The following is a 26,713-nucleotide window of genomic DNA, read 5'->3' on the forward strand; positions in this document are numbered from 1 at the left end:
CGTATAGACTAATGCTGTAACCATATCCTAACACAAAATGGAAGAGTAATAGTCACATCACAGAACAGAAAACTTGTTTCATTTTCCTTCCAATACTGAATGAATTATCTACAATCTAACATATCCCAAACAGCTAGAACCGTGAACTGAAGGGCAAAAAATCCTTGGTTTTGGCTGAGTGGCCATGGGGCTTTCTTCCTTCCCACTTTCCTGGGGACCAGCAGAAGGAGAGCAGGGCCTTTAGCCAGCTAATGTCAACACGGTTCTCAGGATCCTTGGTGTGTAGACTTTGATTCTTGGTGTGCATACCGGCAAGCACTGTTCCTAGACCCAAAGGTCCCTTGACGTGTTTACTGTTACTTAGAGAAACTAAGCGCTTCCTACCCTTTCTTACACTAAGCCATAAATACAGAGCAAGGTGTGGGATATAGTGTTTTGTCTCTTGGAGTGTTCCTGTCACACATCCAAGTCCTATGGAACCATTATGGGAGCTGGGAGATCCTACGTAGTTTTAACTTCCCTGCTTGTAAGTTGCCTTCACTAATAAACTATGCTGCTATTAGCTCTACGTATGTCATTAGTGATTTTTATGACCATGCATCTTTTACAACAGTTGGTGTCCGACAAAATCCTGATGTCACAGATATCTGGAAGGGGAGCACCCACAGGTGGAAGAATTTCTTCTTGGGGTCAGTGGTAATTCACTTGGTAAGTTAGGATGGTCTTAGTAGCAATGCCTGAAGATGGCAGAAGCCCTAAAAGTGGTACATTAAAGAGGGTGACTATGGTGATAAGCTGACTTGAAATTCAGTCCTGTCTCTCCTCCTTACCAGCTTAGAGATTTTCATGAGCCCTAAGGGAGAGGGTAAACTAAAAAGGGTGTTGGCAGCCCCTTTAGAAGGGAAAGTGAGGCAAACTCCCTCTATCCCTCTGTTATAATATATGAAGCAACTGGTCCCTGTGTATGTGAAAAGCCAGTTATAGTGAGGCATGCTCTAAAGGAGTCAGTGGCACACAAAAGCAGGAGGAAATCCAGCAGTGTACAGACTAAGAACTAGGTTCTCAAGAGGTCCACTACCATAAGCACTTGGAAGGACCCTTCGAGGTTTGGCTTGCTTGTTTGCATGATGGAGGGACAACGGTGACATTAAATGAAACTGAGAAGGGAACGCATGTCTCTGTAACAGAATGAGCCATCTGGGTTGACTAATAATGCTGAGACAGGCGCTGCCACCCTGTTTCCAAACTGAATGCTTGGTAGTGTTGATAAAATATATCCTTGTGATTCTCCTGACTCTTGGATGTGAATGGGACTAGATCCACAGAGGATGCAGCTGTTCTGAGACGCTGGCTGTGTTAGCATGATTATAAGAAAACCCAGGGCTTGAGAGGGGAAGGCCTGACAGCATGTTCTTGGTGCAAAGAATGCTGGATAATTGAATCGGAACAGGTCCACCTAAGTGGACGATTGTTGTGACTTTATTCCATCATGTGTGAAGCACTGATAGAAATGAAACAGTTCTTTTAGGTCACATAAGCCCCATCTCAGGGGAGGAAATGGAAACAGGGAGCTTAGTAAGTGGCACAGGTTTCCGTACAAAATAAAAAGAAAAAAGGAACAAAGGAAAGAGAAGATAAAAGGAAAAAAGGATCAAAGATAGGCGAGATTTCTGGCAGAGGCTCCCACACACTGCTAAGTGTGGTACTGCTCATAAACAGAAGGGTTTTTAAGACAGACGTTGATGCTAGTTTAATCCTAGAGTGTGGGAATGTGGTCCTATTTAAAAGCTTGAAAGACCCACTGAGACTGTGGAAAAGACAAAGAATACTGAAGAGCTGTTAGGAGAGTGGGAGACACCAGAAGATTAGATGGAGAAGGTCCCTGGTGAGGAATCTCCTTCAGGAACTAGAGCTATTAAGCCTCACTCCCACAAAGCATCTGGTAAGATCTCATAACCACTTCACTTCTCAGAAAAGGACTCAGAGAACAAAACTGAGGGAAATACCCTACATTATCTTGACTCTTTTGAAATGGGATTACATCAGCTCCACCTTATGAGTGTGACTCAACATCCGAAGCCAGGCTTCTCTGTCCCCTGACCTGGGCTCTTTCAAACTTAAGGAAGACCAGGGCTGTGTTCAGTCGCCAGGGTCTCCTCTAAGGGATCACTAACCATACTCCTCAGTTCATTACGCTGGAAAGAAGAACGGCCTCAAACGTTTATGGGCTTGCTAGAAATAAGGAACCAAGTATCTCTTGTTCCAGAATGCAACAGAGCCGTGGTGAACACGTTTCTCTACTAGGGTTGGGATTCCATGTTCACCATGGCTGGGAGACCAGAATCACAATCACTGCACAAGCTTTTGCACGGACTTGTCCCTTTCTCAGGTTGCATACTGGCATGGATAGACTGGGGTATTTAAGTCCTCCACAAGTATGCTCACCTATAAGTTGTACTTATTTTTTGTGACCTCTACTGGTAGCTTCTATACCTGTTGATCAGGTATGTTCCCAAAACCCAGCTATACTTACAAGGCCAGATTGTGCAACGGTGTTGCATACCTGGAGGAGAAAAAGACTGCATTTCTTAAACAAGCATAGTTTCCGGCAGGGGTACTGAGCAACCTCATTTCACAATTTAAGAACCCTGTTTAGTCAACTCTATTTGACACTAGCACTACAAGTGTCTATGACTAAAGTCTCTGACAAAGAGATGCTGATGGCATTTGTTAGCTTTCAGATATCTGATTTCCTCTAGTCACTGAATAATATACACTTTCTCTGGATATGGAGTTACTGTGCCTCTTGTGTGTGCAGAAAATAAACATGCTATTAAGGCTGAAACATATTTGTTCTATATTGGGGTTTCCAAAAATGATACAGTCAAACAATTGGGATTTCTTTTTCACAGCTGCTGCCATTTCACAGCTTGCTAACATGGTACTGGGTGGCTGATTCATGCTTGCTCACATCCACAGGCAGCAGAGAGTGCAGAAGTAGCATTCTAAAAGATAGCTGCAGTTGTGACCAGGCATGTTGACTGTTTTCGTTGTTGCCACTGGACTCAATCTCAGGAGCTTGAATGGTGGAGGCATGATTACACAGAGAAGCTCAGAATGATGTAATTTTGAGGCTTCTTTTCAATGCTCCCATAAGTATTAAGTGAACATATTTAAAATTTTCACTTCTCACAGGGAAATTTAAAATTGATTCATTAAAAAATCATCTTTTTCAAGATTTCAAAGGACGTGGAAATTTGTGAAGTATAATATTTTACTTCTTAAATGCCTTTTTTCCTCCTCTAATTCTGCCACCTCCGTGTATATTATCTACTATTAATGAAATTTTGTGCACATGCTTTTGGGTGGATTGATAAATTAATATGCAAGTTACTTTTTGAGGGGTCTATATACTAGCGACACATTTTCTATGCAGTAAACATGGTTTATATATAAATTGTAAATTTATCCAACTAATTTGCTGAAATAATTCCAATGAATTGGAAGTGCTAGAACTAAGGATACCCAAAATTTATAGTTTTGAGTCCAAACTAGATTCTCCCCTGCTATACAGTCAAGACCTCATCAATCTTGTCACTTGGTGTTTATGTGGGTATGTTTCCTAAAACTGTACAAATGTTAGATTTTTAATCTTTGGTAATATGATATTATAAAGAAATTGCTTTTCTTCTGTTACTGTTTAGCTCTGTTTAGCTCTGTCATCTTTGTACATGCTTAATTCTTACTAGTCACTTGTGTTACTTCATTTTCTTCTGTTTTTGTTGCTGTTTTGTTTTGTTTTTGTTTTAATTTCCCTTGGTATATCTTTGTTTTATGTTTGTTAATGTCTTTGTTACTGGTTTCTAAGAACTCATTTACGACTCAGGATGTTAACCATTTGTCATGCAATGCAAATGAAATATTCAATACCATATTTTATCGCCATCAACTTACTATGGTGTTTTGTATTTTGGTTGTGTATTAAAATATAATCATGTTGGGGCTTCCTAGGTTGTGCAGTGCTTAAGAATCCACCTGCCAATGCAGGGGACACGGGTTCGATCCCTGCTCCAGGAAGATCCCACACGCCGTGGAGCAACTAAGCCCGTGTGCCACAACTATTGAGCCTGCGCTTTAGAGCCCATGAGCCACAACTATTGAGCCCATGTGCTGCAACTACTGAAGCCCACACGCCTAGAGCCCGTGCTCAACAAGAGAAGCCACGGCAATGAGGAGCCCGTGCACCACAACGAAGAGTAGCCCCTACTCACCGCAACTAAAAGAAAGCCCACGCACAGCAAAAAAGACCCAACACAGCCAATAAAATAAAATAAAAAAAAAAAAATAAATAATAATCACGTTGTGTTTAAAAAAAAAATAAAAAAATAAAAGATAGCCGCACCAACCCCTTCAACAACGACCTCTGTAAGACTTGTCTGGTCTACCTGCCTTGGACTGTTTTTACTTTGAATACTGCTATACCTCATATAGGTCCTTCCACTTTGGTGAAGTTCCTGGAGTTGAAGAGCAGAAATGAAGACTCTATTTGGTATGCCAGGATACTGAGTTTTTACACCTCAATATTCCTCTCCTTTGTTGGTACCTGTCATGCTTTCAACAGGTGGTTGGGAGGTTCCTACTGTTCATATTACAGATGAATCAATGGATACAAATGTAGATATTCTCCTGCTTTCCAGATGACACTTGCTAGCTACACCTACCGGAGGGGCAATTTTGATTCTCTCTTCACTCCAAACAGTTTCAAAATTTGTTGTACACTCACTATAGAAGTGGAAGATTTTGCTGCAGGCCTTATACTCATATAGGTAGTCCAAGATCTGATCATCATCTTTATGTAATATTATTGATAATAATGATATTATAGGGATGTTTTTAAAACTTGTGCATTTAAACTTTTAAATAGATGAATATTTAACTTTATTAAGAACATTGTGCTTTTAGAGAACTTTTAAAAAGTGATGAATGAGCAGAATACAAACATGCATGTTGTTAACAGTGTATTAACTTTCATTATCCACTTATCAGCCTTGCTTTTCAGATATAGTACTTGCCTATAGTATTACATATTTACGTGCTCTTGTTCTTTGTCTTCATGTATGCTACATCTTTCCAATTAGATTGTGATCTTTTTGTGTACAGAGACAGGTTAATTGATTCTTTCGTATTTCCATAGTACTCAGTACAAGGCACAGCATAAAAGCATATTAAACATTTGATTAAAGAAAAGGAATCTACATCTGTTATTCATTTTATGACTTCCATAGCACTTAGAATAACACACCAGATGCACATTCATCAATGAATTAATAAAAACGTTAGGAAAAAATAATCTTTAAGTGAAAAATTATTCCTACTTTTCCCCTGTACTGTGCAATGACCACAAATAATAGTATAAGGTACAATTAATAGTTAAATATTATCTTGTAACTCTTTTAGATCCATTATATGACATGATCCTTATAACAACCAAAGAATTTTACAGAGCCTATTAAAATCCTATTGCAGAGAGGAAAATCAGAGTCTAGAGAGGTTAAGTGGTAGGGTCTGAATGGAAACTGAGATCTAACAACTACAAATTCAATAAATGCTATATAATCAGAGAGGCCTAACATTTAAAAAAAGAAAGTCTCCTGTAAGCTATTCTTGTAAACTTTATAGACATTTAATTATTTACTTCCTTTCTTAATTAAAGCATTTTTAGTGTGCCTAGGTATGTAAAGTGCTATGCTTAACACTATGGAGAATAAAAAGTTGTACATATGAAGATTATAAAATTTAAGTAAAATAGATAAATAGTACGTATATCAACATGCCAAGAAAACGGTATGATTATTTGGTTTTCTAGGAGGTCACAGATAGTAAAAATTGGTTCCACTTAAATAAGCTAGGGAAGAGTTTATAAAAGGGCTAGGATTTAAGCTGGATCAGAAAGATAGGCAAATTTAGATGTTTGAAGAAAAGGCAAATCAGCTTTACATTGAACAGAATTTGGCAAAGCACGGCATGGAAAGTTACAGAGGGAGGAATACGCATGTGTTAAGCAACAGTAGAAAGACTGGTCTGTGTAAATTCTCCTTGGAGAACATTGTAAAGATATTCTGAGGTCAGATTTATAGAGGGCCTTGAATGCCAGGCTACACACAGACTTATTACAACATCTCATAGGCAACAGGGAGTCATTTGAGGTTTTGGGGTAGAGACATGATATGATGACGGAATGCAATGGAAGGAGGGGATTGTGTAGAGAGAAGTTGAGGACAGTGGTAATAATCCACATATATATACATATATATATATATATATAAAGACAATTTCAGTAGTGCTGCAAAGAGCTTGACTTGAGACATTTCGTTATTTGCTTTTTTAGCTTTACCAAGGCTCTTAACCTTCAAGAGACTCACAATTTTGTCATTCTATATTAGATTTCTATGGATCATATGGTAGCTCTAGTTTTAATTTTTTGAGGAACCTCCATACTGTTTTCCATTGTGGCTATACCAATTTATATTCCCATCAACAGTGCATAGAGGTTCCCTTTTCTCTACATTCACCCTCACCAGCACTTTTATTTCTTGCCTTTTTGATAACAGCCATTCTGACAGGTAAGAAGTGATATCTCACTGTGATTCTGATCTACATTTCCCTAATGATTAATGATGTTGAGCATCTTTTCATGTACCATCTGTGTGTCTTCTTTGGCAAAATGTCTATTCAGATATTCTGCCCATTTTTAAATCAGATTGGTTTTTTTCCTCGTTTTTTTTTTTTGTTGTTGTTGTTGTTTTGGGGTGTTTTTTTAAATTGGTTATTGACTTGTATAAGTTCTTTATATATTTTGGATATATAAAAGTCCCTTACCAGATATATAATTTGCAAATATTTGTCCCCAGTCAGTAGGTTGCCTTTTCATTTTGTTGAAGGTTTCCTTTGCTGTATAGAAGCTTTTTAAAATTAGTCCCATTATTTATTTTTTATTTATTATATTAACATTATTTTAACTAATTTTCCAGGCTTAAAAATATTTTTTAATATTTTAAGCAAACAGTTAAAAAAAGAACCCACCACATTACCCTATTAAATCAACATCTACATCAATTTTAAAACAGAAATAAAACAGAATTGAAGCCTCCATGTACCATCCCTGATTCCATCAGCTACTCCTGCCCTGAGAAAAGCAGAGCATGACTTACACCCATCATTCCAGTACATGATTTTATACTCTTAATTCATATAATTTCAATTCATAGGAAATATATTATTGTGCAAAACAATAACAATACAGTTTACTACATACCAACAATGCTTACATGCCAGCTGTTATTCTAAGCACATTAAATGCACTATTTCATGAACTGCCCTGCTCCCCCCCATAAGATTTTTATTTTTAAAAAAGGGTGGTTCCGGCACTTCCTAGGTGGTGCAGTGGTTAAGAATCTGCCTGCCAATGCAGGGGACATGGGTTTGAGCCCTGGTCTGGGAAGATCCCACATGCTGTGGAACAACTAAGCCCATGGGCCGCAACTACTGGGCCTGTGCTCTAGAGCCCATGAGCCACAACTATTGAGCCTGTGTCCCAGAACTACTGAAGGCCACGTGCCTAGAGCCCATGCTCCACAACAAGAGAAGCCACTGCAATGAGGAGCCTGCACACCGCAATGAAGAGTAGCCCCCGCTCGCAGCAACTAGAGAAAGCCCACACGCAGCAACGAAGACCCAATGCAGCCAATAAATAAATAAAATAAATAAATAAATAAATTTTTTAAAAGGTTGGTTCCATTGCTAAAAACAAGAAGCTTAAAAACAGCTACTTTATATGATTTCTGTTCTAGATGTTTATGTGATTAATCAATCCCCTCTCTCCAATGGACTATTAAATTTCTACATGGCAGGGATTATGTTTTATATATCTTTCAACCTCCTACAGTACCTAGAAATGGCTGGCACATAGTGGGTATTCAAAACAAATGTGTTGCAAGAAGCTTTTGCCTCCATGTACCACCATGGGGCAATAACTGTATCCTGAAACTCATAAGCACTGACATAACACTTTTGGCCCCATCAGCACTAAATATTTGGAAATGTCTAGATACAGAATTCCGAAAAGTTCATTTCAGATGGTTCATTTCAGATTGAGCACATATATGCATTATGGTACGTGCTAGTTAATGAAACAGGAATGGAGCCAGCAAAAAAATATTCCAAACATAGACTGTAGAATTGTGTGGTAATACAAAACTCAAGAAAGGAAGAAGTTTAATGGAGGAGGAGGTGATCACAAATTTCAAACATGAACAAGATTTCAAGGTGAATGAGGATTACAATAAGGGTCTTAGATTGAAGCAAGTTACCTCGAGGGATACTGTCAGGATAGATGCTTGGTGCAAAGGTTAGAGACTAAACCACGTGTTGGAAAACTTGACAATGGGAAGGAAGAGAAGTGGAACAGCAGTTATAAACGATTAATACAGGTGAAGACCTTTGCCCACTAAATAAGAAAAAGAACAGTTCATGTTCGACGTCATAAAGAGTGGCAGAAGAAAAGTCATGGAGAGAGAAGGAATATTTATCAGAGCAAGGTGCATCATGACTTCAAAAGGAATGGGAATCAAGGTTTTACAATGTTTATCCGTAAAGCAAATTTGACTCTGGAAGCCCAAAACATACTGAAGGAGTAACAGGGTTTTAAAAAATATGGTTCCTTATATTACTTTGTAACAGATTAATAGTTCCTACCTTCACCACTCTCCATGCCTTCTACAAAAATCCCCCCACACTGGGGAAGAATCCAGTACCGGCGTCTGTAACGATCCTGGCCAAACATCATCGAACGTAAAGAGTGAGAAGCGTCAAAAAGCTTCCTTCTGTACTGACTCTGTTGCTGTTAAAAAATGATGCATATAATTAAGCTATGGGTGTTAAATGCTTTGAAAGTTAATATATAAGCGACTTTACACTTATTAAGCCTTTAGAGCAGATAAATTTCACTACTGGGAAAAGATAGCAAAAGAGTTAAATATTACAGGCCTGACTTCAATTTCATAAATACAGATATTACTTTGAGGGTAAGTGGAATATTTTTGTTGCCATGGATTAAAAAGATAAGTTTTATTTTATCACGTATTGTATGGTAAAGCATATCTTATACTTGTTAATAAACAATGTGATTAGGTATTTCATTGAGCAAAAGCAAATTGGCTTAATTCTATTGATTACAATATATAATAAATAATACTCATATGTGTAATTGACCAGACCTGTATTTGCCTATTTTTATACTGATGCTGTAAACTTGGTAACATAAGACTAAATTTTGGGATAAATTTGTGATGAATCTAGCAGGGACATAAATATACAGGTATTTCATCATACTTTTAAAAACTCATTTTTTTAACAAAAAGTTTACCTAAAACTTCACTAATGCTACTGAAATTCAATTTTTAATGAGAAATTCATAAATATTTATAGTTTATAAATCCAATGCAAAGTCCACAAAGATACTAACTGGTATAAAATATATGTTGAAATTATGATCATAAAATTCGAATGAATTTTAAAAGTAATTAATTCCAAGAAATAAACCCATGCATTTATTGGTATTTTGTACTTAAAAGAAGAGCTGAAGAATATAGGCCCTGGTTAAGTTTAGTATCATGTCTTAAGAGGCAGGTTTTTAACCTTGGTATTAAACTTTTAAGGTTTAATTGTGAGAATGTTTCTAAAGCGCCTCATTTTAATTAGTTACAAAAAGTTTGTTTTTATTTAGCAGCCAGAAAAACTAATCCCATACAAGGTGGATTTTTGAAATGCTGCAAAAAAAAAAAAAAAAAAAAAAAAAAGATGTAAACTGTAATCTGAAAAGTGCTTACTTTACTCAGTTTTTCAATCTGTTTTTCTAGCTCTTCAACACTTGCTGCTTGGTCACCTTCATCCTATACATAACAAAATACAGTATCATTTACCTGTTTTTAAGATTTATTTATTCAATCAATCAGCAAACATTTAATGAAAGCCTCCTATATATGCAAAGTACTAGGATAGGCACTAAGACTCATTCTTGCTCTCAATAAAGCATTCCTCTGGGTAGGGACACACAGAAAACATTACACTAATAAATAAAAACTGTCAGATAGCAGAAAGCTATAAGGACCTCAGGAGACGTAGGGATTAAGAGTCATGGAGCTCAGAGAAGCGTGAGATGACTTCTAATGGGAACCTATACAAGAGAGGCTATATGGAAGTTGTATTTTAATTAGCTACTGAAGAATCGTTAGGAATTGACTGCTCAGAGAAAAGAGGACAGGGAATTTCAGAAAGAGTTTGACATGAAGAGGTAAGGTAGGAGATGAGGCAAAGATAAGTTTACAGCTGTAAATGCTTGGAAATGGACAATAATATGATCCTCTGAGGGAGATTAAATATCAGAACTATGCTTTACAAAGATTAGTACGGTAATAGTTGTAAGATGGCCTGGAGCAGGGAAAGGACTACAATTGGCAAATCTAGTTAGTAGACTGTTGCAGTGATGCAAGAAGAAGAGAGGACGTGGGTCTTACTAGGATAAAAGAAATAGAGAAGGAGAAAAGGAAAGGGACATAAGAGATAGTACATAGTTAGAACTGTTAAGTCCTGGCAACTCATGGATACGAGGCAGAAAGGAGTGAGAGAGATGAAAGAAGGCGTAAATTACGATATTAAGGGTTTAAATCTGGGACACTGCAAAAATATTGGTATCATTAACTGAAAGTCATTTTAGAACCAAAAAGGGTAAGTTATATTTTGAACACACTGACCTTTTAGAAGAAAAATAATCCCTACTGTATACAGTACTGATTTCATAAATAGAAATCTTGTGATTACATAAAATTTTTCATTCTAGAAAATGAATATAGGAAAGCTACACCCAAAGTATATGTTTAGAGGGAAAGCATGACATAACGTAAGGTGTATGTGCTTCTTTGGACCTCAGCTGCACTATTTCATATAGGCAAATCATTTAACTCTTCTAAAACTGTTTCCTAATCTGTAAATTAGTGATAACATTACCTTGTGATAACATTATCTGTAACATGGGATTTTTGTGAGGACTAAATAAGAACAGATCTGAAAGCAACTAGCAGAGTTCCTGGTACATAACATATAAATAAGGTTACCTTCCTTCTTTCTGAAAGTTGTGCTTTAATGAGAAAATGCAGGTACATCTCAGGTTTAAAAAACATAAGCAATCGTTTTTGATGTTTGCTTTTCATAAGCTTTTTAAAAAAACCACACTGCCACCAACCACTCTCACAAACAGACATTTCTAAACCAGTACAGTTATCTCCCCAATAAAAGGAAATGAAAGGAAGACTTCAACAGTTTAACCATTATCTATCTACTCTTTATCCAAACTTAGAGGACCAATTTACAAAGGCATTTAGGCATATTATTTGTGGTAATAATAACATCATTTCTATTTAAAAGAGAATAGGCTCAATGACCCTTAAATCTTGACTCTTGAATCAAATAGATATTTAACAGCTAAATGATTGTACGATGATTGTTTGACCAGCAGAATAAATGTTTGATAATTTGCTTACATAAAAATCAATTCAATCAACAAGTATTTGAAATAAGACATTAAAGTAGCTATGTATCAGCCAACTTCACTACCATTTCTAAGGCTTTTCTTATGATGAAAAAGAAGTAAAATATCTACTAAAGTTTTTTTTAAAGGAGTTTTGCCTAACAGTCCTCATGCTTTTAAGAGATATGAAGGAACTTGAAAGGCCAGAGAGAAAGTAAACAACAACAAAACTAAGAACACAGAATCTATCCCTGCCACGGTTCCCCATGGTTTCCCAATCAAAAGAGAAGGCTATTATATGTCCCTATACATGTCCCAAAGTTGAATAACCTCCCACACCAACTTGTGAAGTTAAAGCTCACATAAATTTCAACACAAACCTGAGTATTAGGGAAAGAGTCCATGTGTTGAAGGAATGATGAGTGAAGAAAAGAGGAAATCACCCTTGAGACAAAGGGCTGTGACAATCTCAGCACAGTATCTTCTAATTGAAAGGGATCACATGGGTCTCAGTGGAAAGGCTCTTGCAATTAGTCCTTTAAGGAGTATCACTACTGACACTCTACCTATAATTTAATCAAGAGGCTAAACCTATTTTTGGAGGATAATCTTATCAGTAAGGTTCATTAAATAGTTAACATTTAATTTTATTAGGAAATTGATAAGTGGCTACCAGTTCTTCATTACAAAGAAAATCTCTCAGATCATTTAAAGGAAATGCTAATTTGGTTTCTTAGGTCTTAAAATATTCATTATTTTCAAACGTTTTTAAACTGTTTTCTCATATTAATAACAAGACATGTTTTCCAGCATTTTGATCAATCTAATTAACTCTATAATTCAACATTCATTAAAAATAAAATACTACTTTAAATGATACACCCAGTCTTAAAACATTAATAATGATTTTTAAGTCATTAGTACTGATTTTAATGGTATTTATCTCCCTTAAAGAAAAAAAATGCATAGCTTGTTAATTTTCCATGTGAAAAAGGCCAGGTGAAACATATAGCTTTTGTAAATAAATTCCAATTTAGTGGGATGAAATCCCAAAACAAGGCTGTCAAATTTATGAGTTACCACCTTAAAACAATTTATAATATGGAGTGCTGAAAAGGGATGCTAATTCTATAAAAAGGTGATTAACACTGAGAAAAGTTTTAATTCCTGCTATGGAAACAGGTCTACTTGCCAAATGAAGCATACTGATTATAAATAGCATCTCTGGGTAATCACCATTCTGATACCCGAATTATATACCCTTCATATTATTTGTCCAGCATGAAAGTATTTGATCAAATGGTTTCAGAAGTATTAACATTATGAAATAATTTTTGCAAAGAATCTCAATATAGTCTCCTTTTCAGCCTGGTACTCTTAAAAGAAGTAAAGCTCACTCTAGTGGTTTTTAACATTCTGGTTTAAAATAAAACATCGGGGGGAATGTATGGCAACACTTTGCATTTATGTTATTTTTACTTAGAATTATATAGCACATCATCTCATAATTATCCAGATTAAGTCAAAAATTTGATTCAGTAATTTGTTGTTGGTCTTGATTAGAAATTATTTTCACACATCACACCAATAATTCATCTCTCTAAGCCTTCTTTATTTCTCCAGCAGTACTGAGTTGATACAAGAAAGGAAAAGAGTTCTTTCTAGACTTCCTTCACTAAATAATCCTGGCATCGAGGGCAGAAGGAATATCTGGCTGTATATTGTTTTTTGAATGGCATTCTGCAACCCTATCAATATTTCTAGCATTCTTTTCTGGTAAAAGGTAAACATCAACCTTTACCTCCCTTTTATACATGTCCATTCCCATGGCTTATGGTAGCTTTCCTTAAATACCACCCTCCCACCCCACCATGACCGTGCCTTCTTCCCTTTAGCCTTCTCTTCAAAGCTAGCCCTCTCTTTACCTTAACTGAATTCCCTCCAATATTTTCAGGGACCTTATACCATTAACTATTCTCTTCATCTCTTTAATCTTCAATGCCCCTCTCTCATTTAATTGGCTCTTTCCCTTCAACCAAAAATCATCTCAAGTCTTTCGCATCTGAAAAATCCTTGGTCTTTGTCCTCCTCTAGGAACTACCCTTTCTTTTGAGCAATAATGCTAGAAACAGTTATGCTTACTTTCTCACTTTCTATTGTTTTCAATCAGTCATAGTCTGGTTTCCTGCTCTCACCCCTCTAACGAAACAGTGCTGGCATTGGTTACCGATGACCTCTGTGTTGCCAAATACAATGAACACTCTCAGGCCTCATCATGCTAGACTCTGGCTCCCTTAACATTGCTTATCACTGCCTCCTTTTTAAAATGTTTGATTTTCTAGATTTTTATTATTATTACACGTGTACAAAAGAACTAACATGGCAGGCCCTTGAAAGGTCAGCTTATGAAGTTGGCCCTTGGCGAATGTCCGGGAACTTGAATTTTGGAGGGCTCCCCCACCCTAACAGATAAAAATAGCTCACTGCACCTAAACTGTGCTAACAATGTGGACACCTACTTTTCTTCTGGGAATCTGGAATTTTGGCACATGCTATGCAGAGGGTACCTATGTGGCCAGCCTTGAATAAAAAACTCTCGACACAGAGTTTCTAATGAGCGTCCTTGGAACACAGCATTTCAGATTGTCACAATTCACTGCTGGGAGAATTAAGCCCATCCTGTGTGACTCAGCTGGGAAAAGACTCTTGAAAGCTGGGCTTGGTTTCCTCTGGGCTTTGGCCCATATGCCTTTTCTCTTTGCTGGTTTTGCTTTGTTTCTTTTTGCTGTAATAACTCATAGGCAGAGCATGACTAGATGCTGAGTTCTGTGTGTCATCCTAGTGAATCACTCTGACTCTGGAGGCGATCTTGGTATCGGAAATCACTGAGCCACTACAGAAGTTTTCTACCTCTTTGTTCCCTCTTCAACAAGAAGCCTTGTGGGCTCTTCATAAATATTGACATTCCCTGGGGTTCCAATGTCAGTCCACTACTCTAATTAAGAAACCAATCCCCCTATGCAAACGTATCCAATTTGTTATTTTAAACTGTTGTCTATGTACTAATAACTTCCAGATCTACACTTCCAAGACTGAACTCTTCCTCAGGCTTTAGATTCTTAAATCCACTGACTAAGCTTCTGTGCAGGCACCTCAAACTCAATGTGTCCAAAATAAACCTACCATCATTTCCTGTCTTCAATTATCTGCTCCACATTCCCCTCCCGTCCGTCACCTATTTATTCTGCTCCATCTATTTACTTCTGCTCTGAGACAGACCTCTGTCTCAGTTAATGGCGACAGTAGCAAGCAGTCCCAAGGCAGAGAGCTGGAATCAATCCCACCTCTCCCGCCATCAACCCACACAGTCCATCTTCAAATACTACTCATTTTTCCTCCTAAATATTTACTGAATCCTTTCCTTCCATTGGTCTAGTTTCAGACCCCTCACAATTCACCTAGACTACTGCAATACCTCCTGACTGATCTTCCCACCTCTGATCTTGCTCTATCCAAATCTATTTCTATCTTCCACAGAGCTGCCATAGTGAGCCACTGAAAAATCAAGTCTGACCATGTCATTCCCTCACTTTACAACCCTTCAGTGGCTTCCTATCACTGCAGAACTATAAAATCCTAGTTTACAGTTTTGTTGCATATGAGGCTCTCTAGTACCTGCACGTCCCTTAAAGCACACTGTGGTTTCAAGGCTTACTTTTCCATGGATTCCTGGATTCTTCTCTAGGTTGACATTCAGCCCAGCTTGGAGCCTCAGCTAATGAGTCCAGGAAGCTTTTGTGAAAATTTGTTCCTCAGAAAGGTTCAATGTCCTTCCTTCTTACCTGCCTAGTACATTGTAAACACCACTATCAAAGCAGTTAACACTTAAACACATTACCTTTTGTTATTGTAAATCTTCCTCAGTGAGACTGTAAACTGAGAGAAGAGTGTCAGTGTCTGATTTATCTTTGATCAAAGGTGCCTAGGCACTTAATAAACTCAGATTTGAGAAATAGTTTCAGTAAACGTAACAACACTTGTAAGGCATGAAGTATCGTACAAAATAAACAGAAGACAGCATGTTAATAGAATGAAAAAGGATACCCAAAATTAAGGATCTGCCAAGTTATTTGAAGAACTCTCAAGTTAGTATACAGATGGAAAAACTTAACTTCTGTCATTCAGTGTAGGCGCCTTCTATGTGGAGAGGCTCTACTCAACATCCGCCTAACCACCACAAAAGCTCTGGGGTAACACTGTAATATTCAGTTTCCAGGTGAAGAAACTGAGTCAAGTGTCACAGTGGAATTCAAACCCAAATCCACCTGACTTCAAATTCTGTGTTATTTTCAGCGGCACGCAGTGTTAGCTAGCTACTAAAGTCGGCCTGGGCGTGATCACCTCGTCCTCACAGATCTCCGGCCTCTTCGCCTTGCTGTCCTCTTTGTCCTCCTCGTCCTCGTCGTCGCCCTCGGCCTGCTCCTCGCTGTCCTCGTCCTCGTCCTCGTCGTCCTCGCTGTCTCCTCCCCTCCTTCTCCGTTTGCGCCCTGGAGTGGGTGTGCCCGATGGCTGCTGTTCCTCTCCAAGGTCAACGCCACCTGAAGTGTCTCTTTTGCCTGTTTTCTTAGCATGAATGATTCTGAGCCTTTAAATATGAGAAAATGATGATGGGGAAGAAAAGGCTTCTCTCCATACTTTTTAAAGAGCATGCTATTAGCTTCAGGCAAAAATGCTTTATGGTATTTCTCACAGTCATCAATAAATCAATGACAATAAAAATTAGAATTAAGGATAAATTTCTTAAATTAGAAATACATGCCCAGAAATTACAAGATGTATTAACTTTCAAGAATTATTTTGGCTATCTCTTTGGAATCAGAATACACTAAAAAAAAAAAACCCAAAAAAACCAGAAAACTGGGAAGATTAACTCAGGAAGGGTCAAGTGATAATTCCTGATCCTATACTATCTGACTGAATAAATTTCAATTCAGGGCTTCCTAGGTGGCTCAGTGGTTAAGAATCCGCCTGCCAATGCAGAGGTCACGGGTTTGATCCTAGCTCCAGGAAGATCCCACATGCCGCGGAGCAACTAAGCCCGTGTGCCAAAAAAAAAAAAAAAAAAATTTCAATTCAAGTTACTGCAAAGAAACTATCCTCTTAACATAGAAGTTGAATAATTTCAGCATTATATTTCCTGGCAGGGAGCTAATTAAGTTTTAATGCCGAATACATTTCGATATGTTATACTCTCTGTAAAAGCAAACTTTAATTAGAAAGCAATTAAGGAAAAAAGTGGTAGTTCCAAACAGATTCTATTTATGACAAAAGTAACCTGATAGCAACAACAATCTTAGAATATGTGATTGCTTGACTTCTTTGAAAGAAAAAAGATAAACAGACTTTCTTCTAAGTTTGAAACACATGCGCTCAATAAATCTCATTATACCTTTTGTCCACTGAAAATTCTGGCTTTGAGTTTTATTAATTTCATATCTCAGCTTAATTAAGTTTTACCTTTTCTAATTCTTAGATAAAATAAAGTTCAAATTCTGTCTCTGCAATTTGTATGTTTTACTCAGAAACTTGTAAAAAAAGAAAATGGTGTATTAATTTTAATAAAACAAGACTTACTTGCGCAGTTTACCTTCTACCATCCATTTATCTCTCCTCAAGTTTGACATATAATCAATGTTCTTGTCAATTTCACTGCCAATGCAAAAGTTTATTAGAAAACATAAATTAATCCATTATGCAATACATTAATTTGGTAAGCAAAATGATGCCATTTTGGCACAAGTAAAAATGATTGCCAGTGAGCAGCAAAAACCAATTAAAAATTTTATTAATTCATAGCTAAGAGATGCATAGAAAACTTAAAATGTCCAGCAATGGTAGAAATGCATGGCTCTGAAATATCTGGATTGATTCTTTTCCTAGAAAGGTAAAGGAATAAAAGTAACATAATTAAAATCTGTAAAATAATGAATAGCAAGAATAAGATGAACATGGATTTGTTCACCAAATCTTTAAACACTATAGTGGAGGACTTAAGTACTTTTTTTAAAGTTCAAATTAATACACAATAAATAAATAATATTAAAATTGTATTAGCACACGATAAAAAGTGTATAATTCTACAAATGGCTACTAAGGAAAATCAGGTAGTCCTCTATCATCAAAAGATAAAAAGAAAAATTCTGGGTTCTTGCAACAGTGCTGGAGCCACGGAAGAAAAAATTTTTTACATTTCAGTATATGAATAAATAACAAAATTACCAAATACACAAGACAGGTTACAAAGACTATATGCAGTATGATCCAAGATTTCTTTCAACAGATTGCAAAGAAATACATTAAAATGTTAGCAGTAGTACTTATCTCTGTATAGTGAGATCAGTGTAATTTTAATTTTTTTGTGTGTGTGTGGTAGTCTGCAACTTCAAAATTTTCTGTAAGCAATTTGTATTACTTTGTGACTAGACAAATTTGAAAGAGAAAAGAATCACCAGAAATGATATGAACATATGGGCATATGCTTACCTCACCACACTCTTGCTGCATGCCAGTTCATTGATCAGGAAAGCCAGAACTGAGGCTTTCTGTGCTGGCGTGTGAGCCTGAAAAGCTTTGGTCTTCAGGCTTTCAGTAAGCTCAGTCTGTCCACAGTGCGCTTCCATAAAAATCTGCAAAATCTCGGAAACATTGTCTCGATTCACACCAACATTCAGCAGATGTTCTCCAAGAGCTGTTTTGGCCTATAAAAGTTTGGCATTTTTATCAGTATTGACCATCACGACCCATACCATGTAAACAATAAGACTTTTAAATATTTGTATTATAGGATTTAGATATTACTGACAAGGGCTTTATTCACATTTTTGATGAAGTGGAGATAAAAATAGTCAACAGATGATAAAGTTTTCAAGTACTTGTAATTTTTCTATTCCTTCTTCAAACCCTTGGTTAAAAGTTTTAGGTGGGGAGAAGAGTATGTAAACTTGTGGCTAAAAATGGTCTCATCATACCTTCTTTGACTACAGACACTAACCCAAGCTTTTCCAGGCTTTCTCTATCAGCAGAGGTGGGGGAGAGGTTGAAGAGTCCTATCAACGTGTTTTCTTGCTCTACGGAATCATGGATTTTATTGCCTGGTACGCTGAATGAATAGGGAGATGGAGGAAAAAGTAACAGGTGCATCTGGAAGCTTCTCTCTCTACAATAATATCTAGAGCAAAGCTGACTGAAATGTGTATCTTAATTGGAATTAAGATAAATTTGAACTCACTGAGTATCCACCTAGCAGTACGCAGCCTTAACATGCTGGTCTGTAGGGGCCTTGATGAGCCTCAGTTATTCACAGTGATTCACAGAGAACACAGAAGAATGTCAGGAGGCAGACTTAAGTTCTAATTGCTTTATGAATTAAGAATTCCTTGGTTTGCTGAATATCACTTGGGTACTTCCTTAAATCAGCTTGGTTTTTGCCAAAAGCCAGAGGAAAAAAAAAGTGATTTGGGAATGATGTACATTCCTTAGGCTTTATGAACCAGGTTTTTCTAAGTTTGTACCAATTGAACCTGAAGCAAATCTACTTTTAACTTTGTGAGAAGTTACGTAGAAACACTTGGATCAGTCTATACAATCTTCTGCTAATATGCTAAAAGCCAGCTATCAATGCACTGATAGTACAAATTAAAAACAGTTACATATATATTTTTTTACCTTGTATCCTGTAATTAGACCTGGATCACATACAGCAGCTGAGAGGAGCCTCACAAGCAAGTCTTGAACTTCACCCATGCTGTCCCCTATATTTAGCAATCCCTCTTGAAGAACACTCAGGTTTGGAACATCAATATTCACATCAAAGCCCAAAACTTTACCAAAGTTTCGTAAGAACTGCACCACCATGAGACAGTCTGAAAATGTACTTCCAGAGAGAACAAGTCCTGGAATACGAGGCAACTCTGGCAAAGGCTGAAAATAAAATCAAAGAAAGGAAAAGTAATTTAAAAAGCCATGCTTTTATATCTTCTAAAGTAAGGTAAGGACTTCCCTGGTGGCAAAGTAGTTAAGAATCCACCTGCCAATGCAGGGGACATGGGTTCGATCCCTGGCCCGGGAAGACCCCACATGCTGCGGAGCAGCTAAGCCCTTGTGCCACAATTACTGAGCCTGCGCTCTAGAGCCCACGAGCCACAACTACTGAGCCCATGTGCCTAGAGCCTGTGCTCCGCAACAAGAGAAGCCACTGCAATGAGAAGCCCTTGCACCGCAACAAAGAGTAGCCACTGATTGTGGCAACTAGAGAAAGCACACACGCAGCAATTAAGACCAAATGCAGCCAATGAATGTTTAAAAAAAATAAAGTAAGGTAAGTTGCTATTTTTCTCTTGCATTGTACCAGTGATTTTCCCTCTGGCTTGTAAATTCCTTGGGGGCATTTCTATAACCCCAGGGTACTAAGTATAGAATCCTGAACACAAGTAACCATTAATAAATTTTGGTTGAACTCAACATGAACTTAGATCTCTGCAAAAGAGAACACTAATTTTAACTTACATATTGACAAAAGATAGGTTATATAACTGAAGCAAAAATCAGATAACATAAGAAATAAATATCTCAAAAGTACTTTAACATGGACGTACTTAATAGGGCACATGCAATCGTTTCTTCTAATGATGTAGACTGATTTATAATTTACACTTTTTTGGGAGCTCAGAAACTAGCAGTGCGCATCTGTGGGCTGTATGGTTGGAGAGAGTGGTATCATCTTTGGTTAATGAATACAGATAAATTACCAGGCCCACATGACCAGAATCCATGACCCTATCAAGAACCCAGTAATACTGCAATTATCAGTGCTTAGGTTTCCTATATATAGCGAAAGACTGAATTTCAGTATTAAAATTAGAGAGCTGTCTCTTTTTGCTATTTCTCATATATTAACATTTTAATGACTAAATTGTATTACCAGTTGTCATGGACATTTTAGAAATTAAATATATACATTTTAAAAATTAAATAAGTAATCTATGTTAAAGACATTTTTGTCCATGAATGGGATTCAATAACAGCACTTTCAGTTTTGATTGGGAAAAATGTGGCTTGTAAACGTTTCTATTTATCTGAATTGGTCCTCGTCCAAAAATTTTTCCTCCACTCTGTACACTTACTGAAATAACTAACCAAAGACTTTTTCTACTAATAGTGTGTGGAGACACAGAACTATGGATAATTGCTGATATCATACAAATCTTTTGTTACATATGAAGACCATTTAATTGAGTCTTCCTTTTTCCTGAATCATAGACATACACATTTTCATATGATTCTAAAAATTTATATGATAAAGCTAACAAAAGTAAGGCTTAAAATGGACTTACAAATATTTGATATAGTGCATATGGATTTAAATGAAAATAAAAGATCACTTAGGATAATTTAGGATTAAAAAAAGATCATTTAGGATTAGCAAGAAAATAAAGCTCAGGACTGAAAAAATCGCTCACTATGAGCTTATTTAACTAACCACTACACCCATACTGCACTTAGGAAATTTTAAACATCCTATTGACTAAATCTAGAATGTATACTTTCATTTTTATTTAAAAGCATTTATGCTAGGTAAATAAACAGAATATTAATATCATTAAATTTTCCACTTGGGTACTAAAAGTTTGCTTTAAGCACTTAAGAAAAGAGCTTGCATAACCAAGAGACAATCATTATCTGTATATCATATGGCATATAAGTAAACATAGATGCTATACACCAAGTATAATAATCTATTATTGAGGCAGTATTATAGAGATGATATGCATTATTGATACAATTTTCTAGGAATACAATTTTCTTAATTATAGCCAAACATAATTGATTTCTACTCATATGTATGTGAAAGTATTCCAGTTATCACGATGATTTTGCTCTTTCCAAGTTGCTACTTTCACGTATTTTTAGCAACATTACAAATCTGAGAAGCATGATGGAAGAGAAGACACACACGAGGTACTTTGGATGCATTTCTTGGCTTTCAGGATCATAAACAGTATGCGCTCTGGAGTTTAACAAACTGGGGCCTGAATCCAAGTTGCCACTTATAAACCGTATAATCTTGGGCAAGTTCCTTAACCTCTCTGTGTCTCAAGTTTTCTCATCTGTAAGTGGGCATAAATACCAGTTCTACAGGACTGTAGTGAGGATTAAATGAGAAAATTTATTTAAAGCACTTAGCGTTGTACCTGGCATGTACTAAATATACTCAATAGTTAGCTACCATCACTAAAACACTGAAGGAGGCTATAGATTATAAATTCTAATTTATTTAAATATCTGTGGAGGCATGGGGGAGAAGTTAGATCTTTCTGTACCTAAATGCCTGGGAAGGACCAAATGAAACACAGCAATCCTATTTACTTCTGTAATTCATTTTTATAGATTTCTGCAGTATTTCTACTTAAATTAAAAAAGTTTGCTGTGCTCCATTTATATACTAAGAACTGCCATTATCAGCACAGGGCTCTAGAGAGGTTTACTATGGTCATCCAGGAGAGACAGATTGACCTAGACTTGGAAATCCACTGCTCTAGTTAAAAACACAAGGCTTTCGTAATGGCAGCCCTGGCAAAGGAATCAGGTGAGAACAGAGAAAAAATTAATCAATGAAATGGTTTACATCATAAATTACCTTTTGGTCTGCTAAGCACATGTCTTCATTAGGCTTCTTTAGTTCCTTTGCCATTTCTAATTCTAATCTTCGTTGCTCTAGTTTACGTTCTTTATTTAATCTTTTCTCATCACGTTTTTCTTGCTTCAACCGTTCTTTTTCCTTAAAAAAGAAAACCATGTCCACATAGTCTCTTTAATCATTATATGTGTTTAAAAAACCTCCAGTTAAAATTTAAGAAGTGATCAAAGTGTTATTTCCATGAACAAAACTCTCTTAGGATGTTTAGGAAAAGACTTGGAATTACACCGAAACAATGACTTATTTTGCTTTTCAGTGTTTTCACCCTTTGAGTTTCAAAATAATCTTATGACTGTATGTATACATATATGTACATATACAAAACATCAATATATTAGTTTCAACCCAGATTATTTCATTATTCAAAGTTTATTCAATCCTTTCCCCGGTTATAATATGAGAATAAAATACTTACTAATAAAAGCAGGTCTATAGAATGCACATGGGCAAGTAAATATTTATTTAAAAAGTTAACCAGTATTAACAAAAATTTGTTTGTGGACCCAGGAAGCACAAGAAGATTTACAGCCTGAAAATGGAAGCAACATGTTTGAATATGCAAAAGTAGCTCTGTCAAAGCGAATTAGCTAGTCTTAAGATGTGTGCCTATGATGAAATAAAAATATTATTTACCACTCTAAACAACACTTAAAAGAATGTAAAATGGGTTCTAAAGGCAATTCCAAAAGCATTACAAATATTTTGGGTAACGGCAACAGTATGGAAATAATCATCCTGTTTCCCTGTTGTAGAGGACGACATTCTTTTGGAAGAAGTGATTTTCTATAATAATATTGGTGTCATTAATTTAGTGTCATACCTCAAATATAATTCTCTTTTTGAATTGAAGTATAACTGACTTACAATATTATGTTGGTTTCAGGTGTGCAACACAGTGATTCAATATTTCATACATTATGAAATGATAATCAAGTCTAGTTACCATGTCACCATATAAAGTTATTACAATATTATTGACTCTATTCCTTAAGCTGTGCATTACATTCCCACGACTTATTTATTTTATAACTGAACCTCTTAATCCCTTCACCTATTTTATCTATTCCCCACAACTCCCCTCCCCTCTGGCAATCGCTCGTTTGTTCTCTATACCCACGAGTTCGTTTCTTTTTTATGCTTGTTCATTTGTTTTGCTTTTTAGGTTCTCCATATAAATGAAATCATATGGCATTTGTCTTTGTCTGACTTATTTCACTTTACACAATACTCTCTAGGTCCATCCATGCCATCACAAATGGTAAGATTTCATTCTTTTTTATGGCTGAGTCATATTCTATAGTGTATGTGTGTGCACATGTGTGTGTATATATAAACATGGCATATATTCTTTATCCATTCATCTATTGGTGAACCCTTAGGTTGCTTCCATGTCTTGGCTATTATAAATAACTCTGCAATGAACATGGGGGTGCATGTATCTTTTTGAGTTCATGTTTTCATTTTCTTTGGATAAATACCCAGAAGTGGGATTGCTGAATCATATTGTAGTCTATTTTTAATTTTTTGAGAAACCTCCATATTGTTATCTATAGTGGCTGCACGAGTTTACATTCCCACCAACAGTGGACAAACATTCCCTTTCCTCCACATCCTCGTTGACACTTGTTATTTCTTGTCTTGATAATAGGCATTTTATTGGTGTGAGGTTACATTTCATTGTCCTCTGCCCACAATCTAATCAAATAAAACTCTTATTTAATAGAGGAGAAATAGTGATAGAATCAACAGGAAATTCTAAACTATTACCTCATATGTCTTTTAATTTTCTGTATTTTTCCCAAAATAAAGTCCAAATCTTTACTTTTGAATTCAGGACTCTCTTCTTATCTCCCACTTTTATATTCTATGTAAATTTAGTCAAACTATTTGCTATTCCTGATAAACACCTATTGTTTCCTTACCTCTGTATACTGGTGCACTCCAACCAGCAGGGTCATTATTCCCACCTTGTGCATCTCATTGCTAATTTAAAACCACCACCTCCTTCCTATTACTAACGTCTCTTCATTCTCTTACCTAATTATAGCCCTTGCCCATAATTTTAACCTAGCATTAACACTTCCTGTAGTATATCAGCATGTCTGCCCATATCTTAACCATCTCCATCCCAATTACCACTAGTAGGACAGCACGCTGACTGCTGTGGCAGGACATGCCGAGGGGCAGACAGAGAGGAGTGGAGGAGTGGAGGAGTATTCCCAGCCAGGAGTTGAGAAAGCACGATGTGTCTGAGAAATTGCTAGCAGTTTCACGACTGGAGTGTAGGTTGCATGCTGGGTAGTTGCTAAATATTGTGATACAGAGCCAGAGGTCAGGAGGTCAGGTCAGGACGACTATTTTATATGATATGCTCAAATTACTGCTCACTTTTACACTGCCTCTAAATTTCTGGGTTACTGATTCACGCAGACATTTGGGAGAGAAATGATAAAAAGCTATATTAAGAAATTATTGACACCAAAAAAGTTCTACAATTGATCTTATCAATTCTAAACTAAAAGCAGGTTCTGAGGGTTTAATGACATAAAATATACACAATTAACATGTAACATTCCCACAATGCAGTATAGATTTTCAAATCAAATCATCATTGGTAGAGCAATTTTGTTTTCCAGAATTGGACTTGCAGTTTTTGAACACATTAGATGTTGCTCTAAGTACTTTCCCAAAGAAGAGAAGACAAACTTCTTTGTCACTTACGAGAGTAATTAATTACAATCACTAACAGAAAAAACGTACTAAATGTCTCATAAATTTCAAAGTAGCTGGTATAAGATTTTCTACTATATAGGACTAACCCAGAATTCTTAATGATGTTTTAATAGTAATCATAAATATCTGAGACTTCTCTACTATTCACTAAGAACGGCTGAAAATAGTTATCATTTCTTTTCAAAAAGAGAAAAAGGACCTGTGTGACACTAACACTCTTTTCACTGTGCCAACTTCACATTAGTGGCAATGTGAGGGTACATATACCCTTCCGTGATGCATAGACAGTGAGTTAGAGTGCATTTAATGCCATGAGATAAAGGTGTCTTATACTCTTGGATATGATTTTTACCTAGTGATATGCAATATTTTTCAAATTAAAAAAGCATGGCTATAATATGGAATAGAATGTAAAAGTGACATCTATATTTTAGGATAAAATGCAGATTTGTGAGAAATCTTAAAAATTTATAGGACCTTTATTACTTAAAGACAAGCACCCACTCCCTCAATGGGATACTTTAAGGGAAACACGGATTCTCTAAATTTAATGAATTTATTCACTAATTGATTTAGTGACTTTTATTAAATTGTATAGGACTAATACAAATTCTGTGGTTCTGGTACAAAATGACTCTTAAAGAACCAGAGCTTCTAGGATCCCCTCAACAATCAACTAATATTTAAAATGGCATATAAAGACGGTCACAATCTAGCCCCACACAAGTTCTGGTCTCATAGCTCGTGATTCTCAGTGTCTCTCGCACACTCTAGGCACACTGTGTGATGAGAAGACAGTGTAACCAGTCTGAGGCACTGCTTGGATGATGATGACCATGATCATGAGGAGGAGGAGGAAGACAGAGGAGGAGCAGCAGGAGCAGGAAGAGGAGGAGGAGGAAGAAGAAGAGGAGAGGAGGAAAAGGAGGTGGAAGAGGAGGAGGCGGAAGAGGAGGAGCAGGAGGAGGAGGAAGAAGAGGAAGAGGAGGAGGATCCGGACGGAGGAGGAGCAGGAGGAGGATGAGGAGGAAGAAGAGGAGAAGGAGGAGGAGGAGGTGGAAGAGGAGGAGGAGGAGGAGAGGGGGAGGAAGAGGAGGAGAAGCAACAAAGCCAAAAGAGGCCTATACACAAGGTTAAAATTCACTAACCCCCTCCTTGTACCTTCCTCCCCCACCCCCAACCCCAGAGGTCCTGTTTAGTTACAACATTGTCCCTATGTACCTGCCATCTCCTCTGACTGGAATGCACAGCCCTTCCTCCTTTACACAAAAATAAAGCCTGTGTTTTAATTTTTCCCACAACTAGTTCAGGAGTTTTAATACTCTTGCTTTTTTGAGCTTCCACATCTTATTATAGCATTTATTGCACTGAGTGACAATTATTTGTTTAAAGTTGATCTTTTCCACTGTAGTATGAGCTTACAGAGGTCAGAGGAACAAACGCATTCACCTCTTTATGAACCTATTCAATTCCCAGCAGTATAATTTGCCAGAAACCCTCTAGAGAGTTTTTAATGATATTATGTTTTTCTCTGACACTCAAGCCTGTAACAGTTCAATTTTCCTCTCCCACTGGTCTAAATATTGTTCTTATTTTCAACTATAATAGTTATCATATGTCTCTAATGGACATATACAATG

General features: G+C 36.7%; 1 protein-coding gene across 25 annotated transcripts in view; it reads right to left on the reverse strand.

Annotated features, from left to right (window-relative positions):
• BAZ2B (bromodomain adjacent to zinc finger domain 2B) overlaps positions 1-26,713 on the reverse strand; it is a 365,031-nt gene that overhangs the window by 30,903 nt on the left and 307,415 nt on the right. For all 25 annotated transcript variants that reach the window (XR_009055068.1, XM_057745064.1, XM_057745056.1 and 22 more), the window contains 7 exons: positions 22,281-22,421; positions 19,310-19,564; positions 18,128-18,342; positions 17,219-17,293; positions 15,986-16,229; positions 9,888-9,950; positions 8,755-8,899 (listed from right to left, as the gene is read on the reverse strand). Coding sequence is in view for 24 of the 25 variants with exons in the window: in XM_057745064.1 (XP_057601047.1) it covers positions 8,755-8,899; positions 9,888-9,950; positions 15,986-16,229; positions 17,219-17,293; positions 18,128-18,342; positions 19,310-19,564; positions 22,281-22,421 (1,138 nt within the window). In the remaining variant the exon portion in view is untranslated. The remainder of the gene's footprint in view (positions 1-8,754; positions 8,900-9,887; positions 9,951-15,985; positions 16,230-17,218; positions 17,294-18,127; positions 18,343-19,309; positions 19,565-22,280; positions 22,422-26,713) is intronic.

Source organism: Hippopotamus amphibius, chromosome 8 (assembly GCF_030028045.1).
Source record: "Hippopotamus amphibius kiboko isolate mHipAmp2 chromosome 8, mHipAmp2.hap2, whole genome shotgun sequence".
NCBI classification, from domain to species: Eukaryota; Metazoa; Chordata; class Mammalia; order Artiodactyla; family Hippopotamidae; genus Hippopotamus; species Hippopotamus amphibius.